General features: G+C 40.5%; 1 protein-coding gene across 1 annotated transcript in view; it reads right to left on the minus strand.

Moving 5' to 3' along the window:
- Positions 1 to 4,590: 4,590 nt before the first annotated feature.
- kif20ba (kinesin family member 20Ba) overlaps positions 4,591 to 15,255 on the minus strand; it is a 38,915-nt gene continuing 28,250 nt past the window's right edge. Inside the window, exons 31-35 of the mRNA XM_079168929.1 lie at positions 13,589 to 13,630; positions 9,485 to 9,559; positions 9,082 to 9,199; positions 7,215 to 7,360; positions 4,591 to 6,287 (exon numbers count right to left, since the gene is read on the minus strand). Of these exons, the coding sequence (XP_079025055.1) occupies positions 6,207 to 6,287; positions 7,215 to 7,360; positions 9,082 to 9,199; positions 9,485 to 9,559; positions 13,589 to 13,630 (462 nt within the window). The 3' untranslated portion in view covers positions 4,591 to 6,206. The remainder of the gene's footprint in view (positions 6,288 to 7,214; positions 7,361 to 9,081; positions 9,200 to 9,484; positions 9,560 to 13,588; positions 13,631 to 15,255) is intronic.

Below are 15,255 nucleotides of genomic sequence, written 5' to 3' on the forward strand. Positions count from 1 at the left end.
TGGTAAAAATGAACGATGTTTGCAAAACCTCTTCATGCTTTGTTCTAATCAAATTTGGTGCCAGATGCATAAAGTTGAGGCAGGTCTGATTTATTGTTGTACAATTACCCGTCTTAGACGAAGTTTGACTATTTAAGCAACCCGTTAATTGAAATGATTAAGGAATACTGAGATGTAAACTGTCGTAATGTCAGTGGTCTAAACAGAAGATACACTTGGGAATAGCTTCATTTAGTAATGGAAGAAAACTTCAAATCTTTGCAAATTCATTTTCATAGACATTAAAGACAAAGACAGGAAATGAAAGAACAAATGTTTTGCTGTGAAATCGTCGATTTCTTCATTTTAATAACCGGTTTTAACTCCTTAACTACAAAGCGGGGCGACTATCCGTTCTCCTGTGAGGGATAAAGACGATCTTAGATGAGAATAGATTAAAATTAAATATAATTTAAGAAATGGCTTTCTGCTTCTGCAACTATTATCATTTGGATTGTGTTTGAAGAGTTCCACATCAGAGCCGCTGTGATGTCCTCTTTTTTCAATGTATGTGTCGTGGGTAAAGAACCTTTTGTGACAAACCTGCTAAGCTATAAATAAATCTGTGACGCAGGCGTTCAGTGTATCAAATGTACCTTCAAATGCCTCCGTGGTGTTACTCCCTTCTCCTAAATCTTTTAGACATTGTGCTTCTATGCAAATAACGGCCTCCTTTCTTCCCCTCAACATGTTGCAATGACACACACGGGCTACCTGTGGAAAAGACGAACTTCAAAGACTTGAAAGCACATTAAGTTGAACAAGATTTAAGTTTATTCTAAATGTGAATGGCACATGTATCTCCAGGAAATTAAGCTCAATCCCACCGTTATGTTTTAACGAGAGGTGAAATAAGAGAAGAATGAAGGACCCGGGGGCCTGAAACACATGAGTGTCTCCCCCTGCTGAGTGTATTTAAACGTTTCATAATAGAACATTTCAATCATCCCTGTGCACATAATTATATTGCAGTCACATATTTTGTGCTCTGTGCCATCACGGCTCATGGTAACCACCCACTTCTTCACTTTGTTCTGGTTCCTGAGGAAAAAAGCCAGATGAGCAGGAAATGGAAAACAGCCTCAAAATATGACATTATTATGGATCATATAAAGTAGAGGAACTGAAATTAAAATCTGGGTTTTGCAGATGACCAACACCTACTCGGGGATAACCCTGTGATGCAGCAGGCAAAAGGTTGTTGTTGTTGTTTTCTACCCTCCTACGGCTTTCCACAAAACTTAAATCTAACAATAATCCTCTCAAGCAGAACTTGGTCCCTGTAGCTGTTGTATCTATCTGCATACTTATATAACAATTAGCCATAACTCAAGCCTCGCTCTATCATCCCTACATTTGTTTTTAAACTCTGAACTCATTCTTTTTGGTGAATATGATTGAGCTTGCATTTGATTAATAGGATTTACTTGCACAGGACATTTGCTTTTGTTGGGTGTGGTTTTACATTATATCTCCAATACACTCTCATATTGATCTTGATCTGAGTTTGCGTTGTTGCTCTTATTCCTTATTTTATATGATTAATTATCTGCCTGCAGTCTGTCTACTGGTACTGATTTAAGAGAAGTGGGTTCATGACAGAGTATCCATGACCGTAAAAAAAAATGTAAACATTAAATTGTCGGAAGTAACTCTGGCTGGCACCCTAATAATATATAGGCGATCCGGTGCACCGCAAATCAATTGTTTTCCTTAATTTCCTTAATTAACTAACATTAAAGCTATTAATTCTCCCAGCAAGTCGATACTTAATTCCCCAGATCCACTTTGTTTGAACGAATCCAACAGAATCCAATCAAGTTGCAGGAGAAAACAAAGAACTGTTACGTTACTGAGCAGTAGTTGGGGCCACTTTCGTTGCTGTTAAAACAGCATTGTACTTGACAAAGAACCCATTTGACTTGTTTAGGGCTCGATACTCAAATTCTAGGCTTGACTTGGGGCTTGACTTGGGAAATGAGTGCAAAGACTTGAGACTTAATTGTGACTTGTAACACAATGACTATGTCCCACCTCCGGCTCTGAGTAATGAACTGAAAACAAATATATGAATGAAATGTATGCTGAACTCCACACGTACACATCCTTGTTCCCGTTCGTGTGGATTGTGCACAGAATGGCCGGGTTATTCAGACAGCACAAAAGGCCCAGCTGTGTGGGAAGTGATTACTAAAATTGCCTCATGGCAGCCTCTCCATCATTCACCGAATACATGCCTGCTTTTCTTTTCTCTCCATCCTCCGAAAGAGTTCCTGAGCTGAAAGAAAAATAGAACAAGAAAGATTCAGGTGTGGATGGATGTGTCCTTAGTCAAACCTTCTCTGCCATCCTTGATAACCCTCATCCTCTTGTCTCATGTGTTTTTTTTGGTTTTGTAAACTCTCCTTCCCCTGATTGATTTTTTTTGTACCCCACCTTCCTTGTATCTTCTCCCCATTTACCCTCTGTGGCTGTCATTCTCTCTCCCCCTCCATTGTATGGTGATTATGATGCTCCCTCCTAATGATGTTTTTGGATTAAAGTCTTTCTGACACGCGTATAGCTTCTGCATTCTGCTGCATGGAAGGTTTCTGGCAGCAATAATGTGACACAGAGGCAGAAAAATGCAGACTGCAGCTGTTTCAAAACCCCATAATCATACCTTAGTAATCACAGAACCACATGCAAATATGTCCTCCTGCCACCGACAGTCTCCGTAATTACAGTAGGTGTGTGCTCGATGTCTCAGCTTCATTACTCTGCAGTTTAATCTTCAAGCTGTAGTGTGAAACAGCCTTCATCCTGCCACTTGTCACTCCTTTTAATTAACTGTCAAATGAAATGTGTGATCATATAGTATTGAAACCGTTAACATTGTACCAAGATCAGATGAGATATGCATTCTTGTTTTTCTGGTATTCAACATCATCAATACTGGTATTCTTACTTAACCGCTCTCTTATTTACCACCTCTGGGATCACATGACTACTTATATTCCTGCCTTGTTAGTCTTGATTTCAGCGACTTCACACCATCAACAAAACAAGTAAAAGACCCCGGTTGTACAAAAGTATAGAATTTTCCTTTAATTCCTGTCTGCTGTACATTGTTTAGTTTTTCCCCTCATCTCTTCTTCAGAGTCAGCCATGTTGTTTGCTACTTGCTGGTCTCACTTCAGCTCCACTCATGCCGCCTTCTGTTTTGTCTCAATTTCGATTTTCTGGCTCCATGACCCGACAGAGACGGTGGTCAGTGGTGACCCCCCAGGCTTCACGACATCCCTTCAGAAAGTGGCAGGTGACATCAGCACAGCATCTGTGTTCCCAATGTCAGTGGAAGCTCTGCCTCAGTCACTACACTCTAGCTGTGTTCACAGACTGACAATGCACAATATGCAGTATAGTATTAAACTACCTTAATGTAAAAGTGTTGCATATTGCAACTTTAAATATTGTCACAGTTGCTTGTGCCCCTTCAGCTCGTCTCTGCACACATTCAACATGTTTGGAGCGATCAGGATTAGCTAATGTTTTTTCTTTTACCCCCATAATATGACATTTTCATGACAATTATAAGACATACTATACAGACAACCAAGCCATTTTCTTAAATACTAAACTATGACATTGATACCATATGACATACTATTATGACAGAACCATCACATTTTTTAGTTTTCTTCAGAACTGAAGTGATCCACTGAAAGTTGTCCGTATACATCGGTGGGTATTTTGGTCACTTGACGCGAACAATCAAATGCCACACTATGACTGTCTTCCGTCTGAAAATGTGCACCCTTATCCCCATATTCAAAGTCTCGCCTTCCAGTTTGGCCGATCAGAACAACTAATAACGCTTCTGACTTCCAGCGTGGTCGGGCAACACTTTGTGCAAACTAGTTCTGAGAGTTTGGCCCTCACACAAAACAGTCAGTACTGTATTGTAGTCATACAACTCAATTCAGTAAATCACTAGTTTGAAGTTAACTTGTAGCTACTAAGGACTTAACACAAACTGTGATGGAAATATCTGGTTTAACACACTCCAGGGTCCTAAACATTATTCTTTGTGTTGAGCTCCAACCTGACCTCTCTGGTCAACACTTCTTTCTCTTGGTTTAATGATTTTCCTTGAACACTTTTCAATACTTCTTTTCTGAAATACATTTTCTTTATTTGTGTACACACACACACACACACACACACACACACACACACACACACACACACACACACACACACACACACACACACACACACACACACACACACACACACACACACACACACACACACACACACACACACCCGGGGCTCTCGCTGTCAGCAACAGCTCTCCTCACGTCTACGCAGTAAGTGTTCTTAACGGCAGTATCACAACAGACAAAAGATAAGCCGAACTGCTACTACTTGATTTGATTATCAATTATAATTAGGGAATAACATATAGTAGTACATTACAACAATCTTAAGAGCATAAATAAATGCAACTTATCTTGCAATAAAAAACATGAAACAAAGAAAAACTGCTTTGTATTTTTATTTGGGAAATGACAAATAAGACCTATAGAACAAAAGGTATAAAAACATAATGGAATGACAGAAGTATGCAGTGAAAATACAGAAAAGTGCACAGTTTCACAAAATTAGGAAATAAACAAACTTTTTATTTTTTTACTCGGGCAGGTTTAACAAGATTTTCCTGTGCAAAGAAAGCTACTCAGCAGTCCTTCAGCTAGAACAGAATGATCTAAAGATCAACATCCAGCAGTCCTAAAGCCTTTGCTTTTAGCAGTCGGGTGAAGGTGTTTCAGTAACAACTACACAGTAGAACCGTTGGTGATTTTATCCTGCATTATCTGGCTGAAGTGTAAAATCACAAGTTTGTTCGAGGGAAGAGATAAAGTGCAGGACTTTAGTGAGAAGTGGATGTTTCACAGAGGAACACAAAGTAAACTGCAGAGACATTGAACATCTGAACCATTAAGTTGCTGAGAACAATGTAAGACATTTAGCAGCTTTGTTAGAAAATAAATCAGTCAGAGATAACAGAGGTTTGAATAATGACACTTATTTGCAGTGGTGTATAGTAACGAAGTAGAAATACTTCGTTACTGTACTTAAGTCGTTTTTTTGGATATCTGTACTTTACTATTTATACTTCTGTTGACTTTTACTTTTACTTCACTACATTTTGCAAAGAAAACTGATACTTTGACTCCGATACATTTCCCCTGAAACCTTCGTTACTCGCTACAAAATAAAATCTATCTTTAGAAAAAAAATGAATCATGAGACCAACGTCAGGGACTGTGGTGGAACACAGACTGCAAGCAAGCAGGTTTGGCGAATCAGTGGACCTAGCTTGCAAGTTAAATTCTTGGTTAATCACGTTAATGCGCAACTGCAAACAAGTGCTCTCAAAGCCGCGGTGTTTTGATTCCCAGTGAAAAAAGCATATTTTGAGTATAAAGTGTAGAAGATATACGAATGTAGAGTGCTTACTATCTAACGGAGTATATGTAGTGACTCTGGAGTCATTTGATGATAAATGTGGACAAAATAGCATCTACCAGACACAAGTTGATTAAATTATTTAGCAGTATTGGGAAGGAATGGTTCAACATTGTGGGAGAAGATCGATACCACTCATGTTTGTGCATTAAGACTGGAAGCAAGGGGCAACTGCTAGCCTGGCTCAGATACTACAAAGAAGTAGACGGCAGATGTATAAACTGTTGCATGAAATAGTTTCAGCACGTTCTTCCCCCTAAAACCACCAACTGCTGTTCCATTTGTGTTTGTGGATCGATTAAGCAAACACAAACACAACATGTTAGTGAGCTGTAGCTGACTGCTTCCAGTCTTCATGCTGAACTCAGCTGAAGGCCTCTTGGACGCCGCTCTGCACTGAGCCCACAAATACACAACTCTACTTGTCCAAAATGTTAAACTTTAACTGCCATCTTTCCACATAACCAGCTGTATATTAGTGACTTTGCTATATTCTGAAATTATAGTATTTTACTCATAAAATAGATTTTTAGATTAAATAACACAACTAAGTTAAGTTTGGGGATTTTTCAATCACCGTAACACAGAATAAGACTTATAAGCAGCTACACGCCTCCTTCATTTAGTTAAAGTGTTTACAAAAACAAAGATGATTATTTAACCATCCTGGAGCGAAGACGCCTCTTAAGGACCTGATGGTCACTCTCCTTCTCCTCCGGCTCTCTGCTGATTATCTACAAGAAAAGAAGACATTGATAAAACATTGAGTATTTGTTATTAGAGCCACAGACCCCATCCAGTTGTACAATCATACTATCAAGAAATGAGTTCAGTGAATCAGCCAATGATCAGTCTTACAATTCAGTGACAGAACTGTAAAGGTCCGCACTGATCCGATGTTGTCTACAGAAACATTGATTAGTTCCCACCTATTCCTCTCCTATGGGATGTCAGTGTATGTATACTTTAAGTATAATTTAAAGATAACAGGACACCTTTACACAGGCAATGTAATCATACACACATTGGTTGTATTGATATTATGGTGATGACATGGACCAGTAAACCGGGTAAAGAGAAAGGAGCAAAGCGGACACGGCCGGAGTCGTTTGACACTTTCCGAGCCGTTAAAGAGTGTAAACATTTTTTCTGCTCATTATGAAACAGTCCGGAAAAAAAAAGAATCTTCAGTGCCAATCTGGAGATCGGCATGAATGTTGTCTAGTCGCCCATCCCTGATATTGCTACACTGTGCACCACAAATGGGCAGGAGGAGAGCTAGTAACTTTGGCAGCACCAGCTAACTGCTGTTCTATTGGTTCCATTGGTTCCATCACGGTGCATTCAGGCCTCATTCAGTAAAAGTGTGGAAGAAAGTGAATTACTGCTCTCGTGATGTGTTCAAATGTAATCTTGTAAAATGTGGTTTTGATGAAAAACCTGAATACAGTTTTTGAAGGACATGTTATCACAGCAATATAAAATAGATATTAGTGATAATTGTGATATCAAAATAACATACTAGAACATTTCTATGGCTTTTTGATGATTTTACATCCTATAAAAAGAGTTTTGAGTTACCCAGCTGAACTGTGTGCGTGTGTGTGTACTAAGAGGACTGGAGGTGTTGGCATAATAAGCTTTTGTTTCATGACACTTACTGGGTGTGAGGGCATGTCCATGGGGGAGGAGATTTCAGGCCTGTAGAGTTTCTTTTTGCTCTTCTTTGCTCTCAGACTGAGGGAGGAAGAGGAGGCTGCTGAGTCGGCATCGCCCCGACCGCTCACCAGACTCATCATCTTCTTGGCTGCAGAGACGATTAAAGACAAGAGGACCTTGATCAATATTTTTTATTTATTACATAATTTCATGTTGGTTAACCATTTAATGTTATTAACTGTGTGTATTCATATTACTATGAATAAATCATTCCAACAGTAGCTTTTTTGAATTAAGTCTAAAGACCGTCATTGGCTGATTAAAAGACAATGCCAGCAGGATACGGCTGGTATTGGTCTTTTAAGAGGAATTTGTTAATACTAAAAAAGTAAAGTGGAACAATCCGAGGAGGACACTGAAGGGTATCGGAAGGAAAGGACAGGAGACAGAGAAAGATGGGACAGGGAGGTGGGATAAGGGACGGACAGAGAAAGAACAATGGAGGAAGAGAAGGAGTGAGCGATGGAGAGAAAGGGAAAAGATTGATGTGTTGGTGGAAGTAAATAACGGCGATAAAAGACGATGAGGGACAGGGGGAAGCAACAGCAAGCAGAGAGAGGGAGAGAGTATCAGATGGCGACAGCAACCTTGAGTCGGAACCCCAGGGCTGCAATTAATTGACCGAGTGAAACCGACCCTGAGGATAGAACTCAAGAGATGACTTGTTGATTCCAATATGTTCACCGTCTTAACTTCCCCCTTTAAGCCATCATTAGTGTCCTAACTCGGCTGTCCTTGCCCGGTTACTTTTTCCAACCCGTGTTATCCTTCAATAAATTACTCCGACAAAAGTTGTCCTTGTGTGTCCTGCGTTGTGTTTCTGCACAAAGGTTCCTGTGACATTCTAAAAATCCCACCAGGGCCATGAGATTACCTCCTGGACGCCATCAGTAATTGACTGAAGGTGAATGAATAGAATGCATCGCAATGCATCAGAGAGGAAGCTCAGTGGTGAGGACATTTTGAAATGTTAAACTACAGTGTGAGGCTGACGCACAGCCTACACACACTCAGTTCTGAGGATTTCCCATTTCTGTGCAATCAATGCAATTCTTAATGTGCTTTGTCATCAATTATTTTGCTAATACTCCCCTCTTTTTACGAGGTAACTGGAGGCGTGACCTTTTGTATGCATAAAACATGATGTGCCTTGTATTTCTTTGACAGTGGTTTGCACAGTTCACTGAGATACGTGTCTGTGTGTCCACTCTCCTGCTTGCAAGCATTAAATTGACACTACTTTGAGCATTTATCAGACTCTGTTTATTTAATCAACTCTTATCCCGCATCTACATAGAAATATTCCACAACAGCTTTGTCATCAATTATTTTGCTAATAATCAAACTGAAAGAGACTCTTGCACACACACATTCACATAGATTATTCAGGGGCATGACTCTCTAGCATCATGCTCGCATTGTTTGAATTAAAAGCTAGTGGTTTAAAAAAAATGTGCACTCATAGCCAATCTCAACTTTATAACAAAAACTAGAATAACATTTATTAGAATAAAAAACTTATGGAAAGCTCTGCACCAATGTTCATTAGTCTCTTAGGGTTTGTATTATTTTTTTTAAATTAATCTTCTAAAATGTAATTTTATTAATTGATTGAATGAATGTTTGTGTCAACAGCTGATGAAAAAAACGGGTTCAACCCTCCACTGGTGTATGGCTGTAATGTTGTTGCTTCATCATATATAAACTCTTCTTTATGCTTGAAATATATGTATCTGCAAAACGGCTACTCTTTACCCTCACAGCCAGATAAAAGTTAGATACCTCACACCGACACACGGACACACTGACCTTTAGTGCCGAGCAGCGTGGGGGAGCTCTGCAGGAAGTCGCCGATCTTCTGCAGAGTTCCTTCCTTTCTGCTGCTGCGGATGCTCTGGGAGTCGTGGTGAGCCGCTGGAGAAGAGTTCTGATCACAGACGACAGTAAACTGTGGTTAGTCCCTCCGCATGTGGCCTCCAGTGCAAACATACTGAAAACATGACTGGTGGGGAAGTCTAGTTCAACTAAACCACAGATTGTGAAAAGGAAACATTAAAGAAGAACTGTCCCTTGTGAAAAGTAGGTTTTGCTACATCGAGGCTTTAACTCTGAGTTTGTTGTCTTAGTACGTGTATAGGATGCATCAGAGGATGTATCAGAGGATGTTTTGCATGGTTTAGCGCGTGTCTGTGTGTTACTGTCTGGTTGTCACCTCCTCTTGGTGCGGAGTTAGCTTTGGCGTCATTTTGGTCCGAGTGTTCCTTCTGTTCTCTGCCTCCATCTCTTCCTATCAACACACACAGGAGGGAAATTCACAAAGACACAGAAAATGAAGAGACACAAACAAACTGCTCGTCAGCCTCTTACTAAATCTTCTGGTACCGATGACTCAGAGAGGTTAGAATGAGGCAAAGAGCTAAAAAAACAGCAACCATAACATGTTTCATAATGACAGAACTGTTTGAACGAGATGGTCATCAATAGAAGGTAGACGTCAGAAGAAAAGCGGTCAGACACTTTGAGCGCCGGCGTCGCTCAATTCCACTTTTACCATTTTGCGAGCTGGAATAATTTTCAAGAGGAGAAAACAAGCTCCAATTTAGGGCGATTTACCTGCCACAAGCTCAACTGCTACGATTCCAGATATATCATGTGGACGTCTCACAGAATGAATCAGCTTTCACTTTGGAACAACATTCTGACAGCAGTGACGAGCACTATTGTCAACCATGTGCAGAACACCTTTTATCAACAGCGTGATGTTTTCTGTTGTTCCCAGTCAACACAATGTTGTAAGTAAGTCTTTGACTTCCTCTTTCTTTTCATAGTTGAGACATACCGAGGATAACCACCTCGCCATCAGAGTTTTGTTATCAGGTGAAACATCTGACTTGATGAGTTGAATGACATGATGGCATATGAGTCAATGGAGAATGATTCTAAAATCCTAAATGTGGACCCTTTCCGCCTTGAAACGTTTATTTATCTTTTACAAGAAACCTTCTCTTCGCAGGTTCAAATTCACATGTTTTCACAACCAGGGGTGCACAGCCTCCCACCAACAGAGGGACCTGGATTATTCTTTCTACATTGTAACTTTCTTCCTCTCACACAGACACACACTGCAGCTCCATTATGTACTTTCTACACTTTTTTTTTTTTTTTTAAATCTCCACCAATCTCTACTTTTGCAACAAGGTTTGGAATGGGGCCTCCTCTCTACATCTTACGCAGTCCAGCAGTGGCCCATGACCACAGGGGAACTATGAGGGAAATAAGTGTTCAAAAATATATCCAATAATAATAAAACATTAATAATGAAGAACCAACAGTGATTTGTTTGGTATTTTCCTCAGCAGTCAGTTCAATACATCCCTGGACAGATTGCTGACTCACACCTAGCCGTTGGGGACGAGGCCGACCTGAGAGGGTGGCTAACCGGCCGGGCGGTGGAGTGGGCGCGGTGAACGGCGTAAACATGCTCCAGTTTGAGGAGCAGAAACAGGGTCAAAACATGTGAAGTCATCAGTGATTCAGTTTCACGGTTTTAAAAATAATCCGAGGGAAGGAAGACCGGAACAGAGAGAGAGAGAGGTACGGAAGTAGAGATCGGTAGAGATAAAAACAATCTGAAGAAAGTACATAATGGAGCTGGAGAGTGTGTGTGTGTGTGAGGAAGAAAGAAGTGGAAAGATAAAGATGAGTAGTGGAGTTATAAGTGATAGCGATAAACCGTAATTGGAGTGCGAGTGTGGAGAAAGTAAACAAGATGAAATGTGTGTCTGTGTGAGAGAGAGAGATGAGAGAGAGAGAGAGAGAGAGAGAGAGAGATGAGAGAGAGATGAGATGATAGAGAGAGAGAGATGAGATGATAGAGGGAGCGTGTGGAGAAAGTAAATGAGATGATATGAATCAAGACTCTGGACACAGTAAGATGCAGACAAGATAGTGAGAGGCCGAGCTGTGCTGCAAGCACATGGTTTCTTGATAGATTTTGACTCCAATTATGTAGTGTTGAACAAATATAATAGTTTGTTAATTAATATATATACACACACACACACACACACACACACATATTTTGTGTAATCATAGCAATAACATTTTAGTCTCACTGGCATTAATCTTTCTAGCCAGAGTCACTAGTTGTTAAAAGTGATCAAAAATAACTGATGGCTGAGTCATCTAAATACACCGGGATTTTGGAGGACTAGACTACAGGCGGTGAGAATAACAAAGACTGCATGCTGTACTGTAGGAAGAGAACAGACAGAGTTATATATCAGTGTGTGTGGTAGGTCGACTCGGTGCACAGCATTTCTGTTGACAGGGCCATACAACATCAAAATCATAAAAGACAAAAATTCCGATAAAGACTTTCTGGGACGGCAGCGATGTCTCCTCTAAAGAAGAGACGCAACATCGTCAATAAATCAGTACGAAATGATCTGCTGAACAGACAGACATGGCCGGCTGGGAGAGATGGAGGCAGGAGGAATGACTGACAGAGGTTAAAGGACAGAGAGAGAGAGAGAAAAGGAGTGTGTGCAAAGAGTAAAAGCTGCTTGCGTGTGGTCACATTGTGCCAGTTTACATGGATCAGCCTGCCAACAGTCCATTATCTCGGAGAGAAATTGAATGGTGCAGGAGTCTAAATGGCTGATGAGATCGGCTGCTGGGTCACTGCCTACAGATGTCAAACCCATCAGATGGGAACCGACTTTACCACGAAACTCGGCACCCGGCTGTAACACGGATGAAATCAGAGCACTCCATTTAAGAGGGACCAATTCATTAAATTAACATTGTTCCATTGATTTTGACAGTGTAATTACTTTAGAAGATTGGAAGCATCTACTTTGCATTTTTTTTTTTTTTTTTATAAAATCAGAAAGAGGAACACTGCTCATGTGACATGCATTTAAAAAGTGATCATAATTATGAAATTATAATTAATATTGAATCGGAGAAACGGATTACATGAATCTTGATTTAAGAAAAAAACATGACGGGTATACAGGGTCTTAACTTTGGAAAACGTGTGCACTCAATTAGCCTGCATGGCTAAATCTGGCACATTTACATGGCTCCCCCGGGGAAACGCAGTCGTACTGGACTAAATGATTCCATTAGCAGCTCCACACTCAGCTGGGGGGCCTGTGGTCATACAAGCCACCCTGTAATAATAATTGTATGATTTGATCCTGAGTTATCTGCTCAAGGGTCGTTGAACAAGGAACTGAATCCCAAAGATTTCAAGGAGCGCGGCCCTGTGGCTCAACCTCAACTCTGACCTCCCAGTAGGAGGGACGAACAGGCTACAGCTGGATTTGCATTTCACCCAAAACACCAAGAGTCAGTGGCTCCAACAGTACAAAGCAGACCTGAGTTCTGCTCAGTCTTCCACGCAGAGTGCTGCTCTTTGTGGCTACATTATCATGCACGCCGACAATGAAATGACCATGTGATCAAGGCAGAAATACAAGCACGGTGCAGCACATGTAAAACCTATAATATGATTTCAAGTTGATGTGATTAACCTCAGTTACAATGAGCATGATCAGAGTAAGATGTGTAGAATACTTCTAACAGAGTTGCATGAATGGAATTTGAACCTGTAAACACTTTACTCAACTATGAACTATCACTTTTTACAATTTTTTTTTACAACAACTTTTTTCACAATTTTTCAACACAGCAATTTAGCTGCTGAACAAATGCTGAGAAAGTTTTGCCATCTTTTATCTAAAATCTTATCGGAGAAAAATAAGATTGGACAGCGGGCCCATAGTGTAGCACAAGGTTATAGCACATTAGCATCATGGGAGAAATGTGTTTTTGAAGGAGAATACTGGAGGGCATCTGTGACATTGCAGAATAATTTGACAGCGGCGTCTTGAGGCATTAGTCACTTTGCTCGGTAGCATGGAAACGGGTAAATTAACGTAACGCTCCAACAAATAAGCCATGTAAACATCCTCATTGGGGCGATGCCGTACTCTGGGTATTGGCTGTAATAAGTCTCTCTCTGTCTCTCGCTCTCTCTCCCTCTCTTTCTCCCTCTCTTTCTCTCTCTGAAGCACTCGTTCAACGTTTACACTTTTGCTGCCGCTATAAAAAGGAAGATGCTGTATACATTTATTTACCAAATGATGTAACAGATCCAAGACGAGTAAGCAATTAGGCATCAAATTTTCTGACCCGGAAGTGAAAACTAACATGGTGAAAGGTGACGAAGAATGTGATGACTGATGAGGAATGATTGACTGATTATGAGTACGGAGGAATGAGAACATGATGCTGTTTTGAAAAGTACCTCAGTTTTGGTTCGTCGTTTACTCCTCCTGAAGATGTGACACTTCAGAAAAGAAAACTTGGTTAAAATCAAAGCAGTGCATTAAAATATTAATTTGCAAAACCATTTACTGAACAGAACAGGAAAACTGAAACAAAGAATTTTTGAAACATGTTTTGGCTATCAGGGTGAGTATCTGGTTAAACTGTGCTCACATCGTGTTGTTGCTAATTGTACTGCTAACCAGCAGTCCAACACAAACCCAGGATGTATGCCCATGTATTGACTAGGTTATAATAAGGGCAACTATAACAATTACTTCAAAAAACAAAACTAGAATAACTTAAAGACAACAGACTACGTGAATCTTAGAGGTGCTAAAACCAAAATTTGGAGCATTAATTTAGCAGCAAACAACTATTTGCTATTTAAAAATGAAACAGATTATTAGCGCCCTCCTCAGCGAGGAATAAAGTCCTACTTCCTCTTTGTGTTGTAATCCGACCATCTCTGTGCTCAAAACAAGGATGAATAGATTTCTAGAGCTGTAAATCCCTCACAGTAGCTTTACTGCTGGATGTTTCCGTGTCAATCTGGCCGACCTTTCAACCGGATGTTGTGACATACTTGGATGGAAAAGATGAAGCAAGTAAAACAGTGGGACAGATCGAAAAGCTCCGGGAAGCCTCCGCACTAAAATGATTCATTTCTCCTCCACATATTTAACGTATGAACAGAAGAAAATAATTCTGCCGGCTGTCATTGGTTCTACCTCGTCACATGGCATGCGATGCGTGCTGCAGCGCTCTAAAAGACTAACTATTTTGGGCTGCAGCCGTTTCACCCTGAAAAATCCCCGGAGTGCCGCTCTCACTTTTGTGCGTGCGAGCCTTCCGTAAATCTACTTCGACAGCAATGGATTTGAGGGCACAAAAAATGCAGCATGTAAATTGCCCAAAAGCATTCTTCAGATAAGAGCTACTTGTTAAGAGAAGCGGTACACAAAAATGTATACTTAAGTAACAACTTGTGTATCTTTTCAGTTCGATTTAACGAGATGGAAGCACCGACATGGTTTAATGTTTCATGTCATTTTGGAAGGAATCATTCAATTATAGAGTAGTTTATATAGTCCAGGTCCTGATGGGATCGGATATAAAGTGCCACCGATGCCACTGTGGGATGCGGAGTCTCTTTATCAAGCTCTGTTGGACCGTAAAGTGTCCCACTACTCCCTGCTGCATGCGTGTTTAATGTTCAAAACCAATAGGCTCTGTGCTTTTGAAGATGCGCATCACTCGTATAAACTGTGTGTTGTTCACAGAGGGTACATTCAGCAGGCACAAGCTTGCCTTTTGTGACAGAGCCACTAAATACAGCTATTCAAGCGTCATGAGGAACATAACCAAAACTGGACGTCGGGGAAGCATTGTCTTACATTTCACTGCTGGTGCGGTTTCTAGGATCATTAAGGTTTGTATCGTTTGAGGCCACAAGATGTTTTCCGTTGTGCTCCATTCATGTTGAAAAGAGTATTCTGTACTGAAAAGGATTATTAGGTCATATTCTGTTTTGTAGAGTTAAGGTCATTATAATATTCTTGTCCCCCTTTAGGGTGGACACAGTGAAAACTATCGAGAGGTAATGGGTGAGCCAAAAATCAACTTGTCTGAACAAGCATCGTCTGT

Source organism: Pholis gunnellus, assembly GCF_910591455.1.
Source record: "Pholis gunnellus genome assembly, chromosome: 11".
Classification (NCBI taxonomy): domain Eukaryota; kingdom Metazoa; phylum Chordata; class Actinopteri; order Perciformes; family Pholidae; genus Pholis; species Pholis gunnellus.